This window comes from Abramis brama, assembly GCF_963993115.1.
Source record: "Abramis brama genome assembly, chromosome: 6".
In the NCBI taxonomy this organism is placed as follows: Eukaryota; Metazoa; Chordata; class Actinopteri; order Cypriniformes; family Leuciscidae; genus Abramis; species Abramis brama.
The window spans coordinates 19,732,066-19,738,748 of NC_139968.1; the positions used below are offsets into that span (position 1 = coordinate 19,732,066).

Genomic DNA, 6,683 nt, shown 5'->3' on the forward strand with positions numbered 1-6,683 from the left:
TTAAATATTTACGTTATATTTAAGAATTTTTATAAATGGACTTTAAATGTTTTTTTGTCATAACATTATTGTTTCTTTTCTCCTCCCAGTTGAGACACACAGAACTATCCGGTCAAGCCCAACAGCTGCTCAATGCTTGTAATACCCATAAGGAGAGGATCAGAGACCTTTTCCAGTCTAAACTGGAGGAGGTAAGACTTTTCTCAACGTAGTGATCTGCCTACATAACAGCACTTCCAAGTCAATAATATGTAGGCATCAGAGCTGAATTTAAACCCTTCCGCCTGTGTCACAGCTGGGCGTGAAGGCGGTAACCGTGGAGGACCTGGTACAAGCTCAGAAGGAGATCACAGCCCACAACATGCAGCTGAGGGAACAAACCAAACAGCTGGAGAGGGACATGGCAGAGCTCCGCGATCAGAGCCTGGTGCTGGTGAGTGATCCGATTTAAACCATCATGCCCTGCCTCAACAGAGCAGAAGGATGCTTATGATTCAGAAATGGCAGATTTGGAACTAAACTCCCATTGCTCATATGTTTGTGTGTTTGTCAGCTGAAGGCTCGGTGTGAGGAGCTCAAGTTAGACTGGCGGTCTCTGTGTTTGGAGACTCTGTTGAAAGAGAAAGCTGCATTACGAAGACAAATCTCAGAGAAACAGCGCCACTGTCTGGAGCTCCAGGTAACTCGCATGCACGCTTTATTCAGTCAGCTCAGAGCAAACAGGCCATTGCATATTTTAGTTTCACAATTGATGTGCGTTAGAGTTGTGGCATGCTGATACGTGGTGAAAGTTTGATTCTGGCCAAAAATCCCATTTTGGCCTCTGATAACTTCCTGTTTCTCCACTATTTCTGTTTAATAAAGGCAGGTAAGCCCTGCCGATACATGTGTCCGAGCTATGGCATGTTGATCCTTTATGCACATGAAGGAATGCACACGCTCAGGCCTGCACCATGCCACAATCACATTTTCCCTCTCTGGATTCAAGAGACTTAAATCACACTTAAGATTTTCCCCAAAGCACATTAGAAAGTGACTCTGAATTGAATGTGAAAGACACAACAGAAATCAATAAAAATAATAAATGAATCAAAAATCAAAAACTGTAAATGTTATTTGGGTCAATTACAGAATTTTTTTTAAATGTTCTGACAACTGCTTGTTTACAGAGGACTGAACTAGCTCCTAAAGGGATATTTTTACCATGAGCATTATGGGTTGGCTCTGTGTGCGTTTATATCAACGGCTCCCCCTGGTGTTTCTTTGCAGATCAGCATTGTTGAACTAGAGAAGAGCCAGAGGCAGCAAGAGCTCCTGCAGCTCAAGTCGTCCTACAGCCCGTGTGAGGTGTCCCCCTACCGAAAGGCCCTCCCTTGCCCAGAGACCCGGCCCACACTGGATTCCGACACCCCCAGACTTACCCCACAACCCTCTGCGGGACTCAACGGCCTCAGTCCCGAGCTATCCATCAATGGCACGTCCTCGCCAGGTTATGAGAGAGGCGGTGGAAGTGGAATGGGCAAAAATGAACTCCTCACCCGCTACCTGCCCATTTCCCCTGACCATGAAATTGTGCCGCCCACCCCAGACTCGAGAACCAGGCAGCTAGGGCAACCCCTGCCCGACTACACCCGCTTTTCTCCAGCCAAGATCGCCCTCCGTAGGCACCTCAATCAAGATTCAGCTGCCAATCAATTTAGAGCCCTTGGCAACATCCACCGGTGAGTAATAATAACACGTTTAGTTGACTAAGTGCTTGTCGATTAGTCACTGATCACTCACGGTTGTTTTCAGGGGCGACATTGTTGCCGTTTCATCTCCAACTCTGGGATTAAAACAGGCTTGCTCTTCACCCAATTCATCTGATATTCAAACGACCACCACACCCAAGAGCACAGATAGGGTAACTACTGTGTATTTGTGTTTATGGAAACCCCTTTTTGAAAATGCAGCAAATGTTGAGGGTCTCTTTCCCAATTGCAGGCCGATAAGGAAAAGAGCCCGGCTGCTCCCGGCGACACTATAACCAGTCTACCAATAAGCATCCCCCTCAGCACTGTGCATCCCAGTAAACTTCCTGTCAGCATCCCACTGGCCAGTGTGGTGCTGCCGAATCGTGCAGAAAGACTGGTACGCATCTATGTGGGCGGAAGTGATGATACACGATCTTGTGGATGTTTCTTGCCCACATTTCAGCATTAATTTAAGCTGTTTTCTTTTGCCAGAGGAGCACTCCTAGTCCAGTTTCAAATCCAGCTGGACAGAGCAATGGCAAGGCACCTCTCACGCCTACCTCAGGTACAGCTGCTTTGTTTTTTGTAACCAAGGCCTATTGGTTATCTTTTGGTATGTTTTGAATTTAAAGTCAGCATGACATGGAAGTTCACCCTATCTCTTTTATAAATTCATGATATTGTTCTTATTGTGAATGATTCGACACGACATACAAGCATGCAATGTGTGTTCGAGTCCGACTTGTGACCTTTCCTGATCCCATTTTCCCCATCATTTCCTGTGCTTTCTTTTCTCTCGTGATCAGCTAAATTGGCAAAATGGTCAAAGGTCTGCTTTTTTGGACCTCATAGACCAGATGTTCAAAAATAAGGTCTAATCTAACATCATCCATCCATCCATGTAGGTGATTTACGTTAGTTTATCTTCTAAATCAAAATCTGTTTCCTCTTAGGGTACTCCTCGAGCTCAGGATTGGTTAATGGCTGTCACTCTGCCATGTTGACCGAGGACCAAGACTGTGACACCGCATCCCCCCCCCCTCACAGCACACCTATCATGGGGCTTCAGCCCCGCGGCTCTGGCCTCAGTCCTCCACTGGGCACTGGAGGTGTGCTGCAGTATGCCGATGGCCCACCGAGGCTTCCCCCCGAGGACGGCCATGACCGTCAGGGCCACGAATCCGACACAGAGCCCTTGGACAGCGAGGCTCGTCGCCGTATTTTTTTCTCCTCGTCCTCTTCTTCCTCCTCGTCTTCATCCTCCACTGGAGGCTCGAGGCTGCACCATGGGTCGATAAAGCAGGGTCACCATCATCACAATAAGCACCATCACCACCACCACCATAATCATCACTCTCCAAGTTCTCATAGCCAAGAGGGGCGGAAGCGTGGCCGGCGGAAGCGCAGCTCCTCCGGGGTCATGCCCATGAGCGGCTCCCCCAAAAGAAGGGCGTTTCCGGGTCTGGGCTGCCCAAGCCATTCCTCTGGATCGCCGCTTAATATCAATTCTATGGTGAGTGGCCAAAAACAATGGCGGCTGTTAGTATTGCTCAAACTTACGATTGGCCTCAAATCGGACTCAAAGTATTCTTTCTTTTACCAGGTGAACAACATAAACCAGCCTTTGGAGATCTCCGCCATCTCTTCCCCGGAGCAATCAGGCCGAAGCCCATGCGGTCCAGATCTAGATCAGCCTCCCGTGCTCAAAAGAGAGCGTCCCCTGGAGCTCAACACAGGTCGCTATTCCTCCACCCCTAGTTCAGACGAAGAGGGCACCAATTACGCTCCAGACACCTCTAGTTCAAGCCGGTAATATATTTTTCCTTTCAAATCCAGTTCATTGGTCTTTAAACTTTGTGGAATATATGGTTGTTTCATTTAGTACCTTGATTGTTTTCTCTTTTAGAATTGAACGGAAAATTGCCACAATTTCCTTAGACCGAGATGGACCTATGAGAGATGTGGAAAGGGGTAAGTAGTAGGGCTGGGCGGTATATCGAGTTTGTATGATATATATCGATATATTTTTTTAGAAACGATATGGAATGAGGCAGTACCGTTTATTTCGATACAGTAGTTTGATATGAGCACACATGAAAAATAGCGGAGGATGCAGTGAGCTGCTGCAGTGAAAGTACATAGTACAATTTGTCCTAAACATGACACAAGCTTATATTAAGGGCTTCAAAATAACTGGTAAGATATAGTTAACAAGTTTAAAGCAGCTTGCCCTGTCAGATGCTCTGACAGATACTGTTGCCGCTAAAATTCTAGGTGGCGCTCATTCACGCCGAATAGACAAAGCACAATAGAATAGTAGCGCAATAATTCTGACTAAAATATACATATTGCTCAAATATTTGTTGTTGGAGACAATAAATGTGCCATATGTGGAATTTTAAACCTACAAGTAAATATATTTTTATGAAAGTGACCATTATAATGGGGTAATCAAATGCAGGCTAATATAGGGTGAATTCAGGTTGATTGGGACACATTTTGCCATTTGAGGTGACTGGAAAAAAGTGTCCCAATCAACCTGAATTCACCAATTGGTTTGTGCTTTTGTTTTTATTTTCATTTTTAGTTTAGCCTGAAAAGCAAAAGCATTATTTTTGTTTTTAGATTGTAATGTTACAATGTTAGAATGTAATGTGATTTTAACCACCTTTTTGCACATAATATATTGCATAGCCTACATTACATTCACTATATTTGTTTCCATATCCTTCAATATCAACATTGTTTGTAGGATATCATTGGGCAGGATGTGAAATATATATTTTTTTTAATAAATACAGATTTTCTTTATCCAAATAGAAAAACGTAGAAAGTACCGCGAAAGTGGCGTAGTAAGTGGCATGTGTTTTGGCTTACAGAAATTTCAAGTTCTGACTCCACTGTCTATTTGTAATGGAACGTGGCTTTTTACAGGCTCGCAGGGACGTAAATCAGGTGCCAGCAGCGTGAGCAGCGAGGTATCCTCTTCCTCCGGAGCCAGCAAGTGGAAATCCACCTTCTCTCCAATCTCTGACACCAAGCCAACTCCTTCGGACCTCCGCCAAGGTGGTTCGCCGTTCGGCATGGGGACATCCCAAGGGAGCACGGACTCTGACTCAGACCAGAAACCACAGAGGAGAGGGGAGCGTGAGCGTGAGCCTTACGGGAACTCAAACCTCTTCCTCGGTCAGGATGGTGGCGGTCGTTCAGTCGTCAACACGTCGGAGCGGCCGCTGCAGAAACAGAAAGTGCGGGAGAGGGACCTGAAAAGTGGATTGGCCAGCCAGAACCTCTTTATATCTGCCGCGGCCAGTGGAGGTATCCTGAGTGGGAAAGTGGGCGGGACTGCTACCGTTTCCTCTGCATCCTCAGGGGCACCGTACTTTTCCCTGGGCGGTTCAGCTTCAGTTCTGCAGTCCTTTTTTGGAGCTCAGACGCCCGGACCAGCCACCAGCGGAGCCCCCCGGTTGGTCAACGGACATTCGGCGCTTGGCAGTTTCTCCAGCGCCGGTCTGGCAGGGGGCGCTGCAGGAGGTGAGTTGAATATCTGTCTCTCTTTCTGTTTTTGGGTGAAATTGAGTTTATGGTCTGAACAGTCCTTTGGGTGTTGAGAAAAGGTAAGTTAAAGCCCAGTGCTGCCACCTTGCCTGGCTCTCCCACACTGCTTGCTGTGCAGACTGTGCAAAGGCTAAAGCTACACACCTAGAGGAAATGACAACAGGTTGTAATAAAGTTGTGTCCTGGATATGTTTCACCCCAGTCAAAAGAGAAAACAAAAACCTTTTTCCCCTGACAATGACACATTACCGTAATTACTCAAATTACTCATTACCGTAATGCAGGGGAGGAAATAAGTTTAAATGTATCATTATCCTTAATGATGGTCATGAATCTTTAACAGTAATGAATATTATCCAATCTTTTTTCAAAAACATTTTATTAATTTGTCTTAGACTGCATTGTGAAATTGATTTATATTTATTTACATCACAGTAATACTCATTTTACTTTATACTGAGTTTTTTAAACTTTACACTAGGAAGAGGTTTATTTGTTTAAGGGGATCGTGAAGACGATTATAACTTAAAGTATTTATATTTCAAATAAATAATCATAATAAATATATAATAAATAAATCATGTGACACTGAAGACTGGAGCAATAATGCTGAAAATTCAGCTTTTATCACAGGAAAAATATACATTCTAAAATGTATTCAAATAGAAAAGTTATAAAATTTCTAATGATATTTCATAATTTTACTGTTTTATTGTAGATAACTTCTTTAACTTCTAAGGCGACTTCTTTCAAAAACATTAAAAAAACGTATAGGCCCCAAACATTTTAAACAGTAGTGTATAATAAGAATAATAATAATAATAAAAATCAACTATGATATCTTAGTTTTTTCTTTTGATTTTCCTGTGAAACATGTTCTTGACGGGTTTTATTGAGTGAATCCCACAAAGTTTATAAAGCTTCTCACAACACCTTACAAAGCCAAATCCTTTATGGTGTAAACTGGTGATTTAGAGGCCTGTGAAAATATTCGGAGCCGTCAAGCTCTTTGTAGTTTGAGATTGGCGAGAAACTCCTCGACTCCTTGACATTTTCTCTGGGTGTTTGTCTTATTGCAGTTGTTGATTTTGGGTGTTGAGGCATTTCACTCTGTACCAGCACCTCGCAGTCCATGAAAATTGAAATTAGTCACATGATCAATGAGACAGGAGTTGTGAATGGAGATTTATTTACCCTTATATACATACAGTGGGGAGAACAAATATTTGATACACTGCCGATTTTGCAGGTTTTCCTACTTACAAAGCATGTAGAGGTCTGTAATTTGTATCATAGGTACACTTCAACTGTGAGAGACGGAATCTAAAAAATCCAGAAAATCACATTGTATGATTTTTAAATAATTAATTTGCATTTTATTGCATGACATAA

The 6,683-nt window shown here is 43.6% G+C and overlaps 1 protein-coding gene across 3 annotated transcripts in view; it reads left to right on the plus strand.

Moving 5' to 3' along the window:
* dot1l (DOT1-like histone H3K79 methyltransferase) overlaps positions 1-6,683 on the plus strand; it is a 31,200-nt gene that overhangs the window by 17,402 nt on the left and 7,115 nt on the right. For all 3 annotated transcript variants that reach the window (XM_084117956.1, XM_084117954.1, XM_084117955.1), the window contains exons 17-27: positions 90-191; positions 296-433; positions 554-679; positions 1,270-1,721; positions 1,795-1,903; positions 1,984-2,130; positions 2,226-2,298; positions 2,687-3,246; positions 3,337-3,542; positions 3,640-3,704; positions 4,668-5,267. In XM_084117956.1, the coding sequence (XP_083974082.1) occupies positions 90-191; positions 296-433; positions 554-679; positions 1,270-1,721; positions 1,795-1,903; positions 1,984-2,130; positions 2,226-2,298; positions 2,687-3,246; positions 3,337-3,542; positions 3,640-3,704; positions 4,668-5,267 (2,578 nt within the window). The remainder of the gene's footprint in view (positions 1-89; positions 192-295; positions 434-553; positions 680-1,269; positions 1,722-1,794; positions 1,904-1,983; positions 2,131-2,225; positions 2,299-2,686; positions 3,247-3,336; positions 3,543-3,639; positions 3,705-4,667; positions 5,268-6,683) is intronic.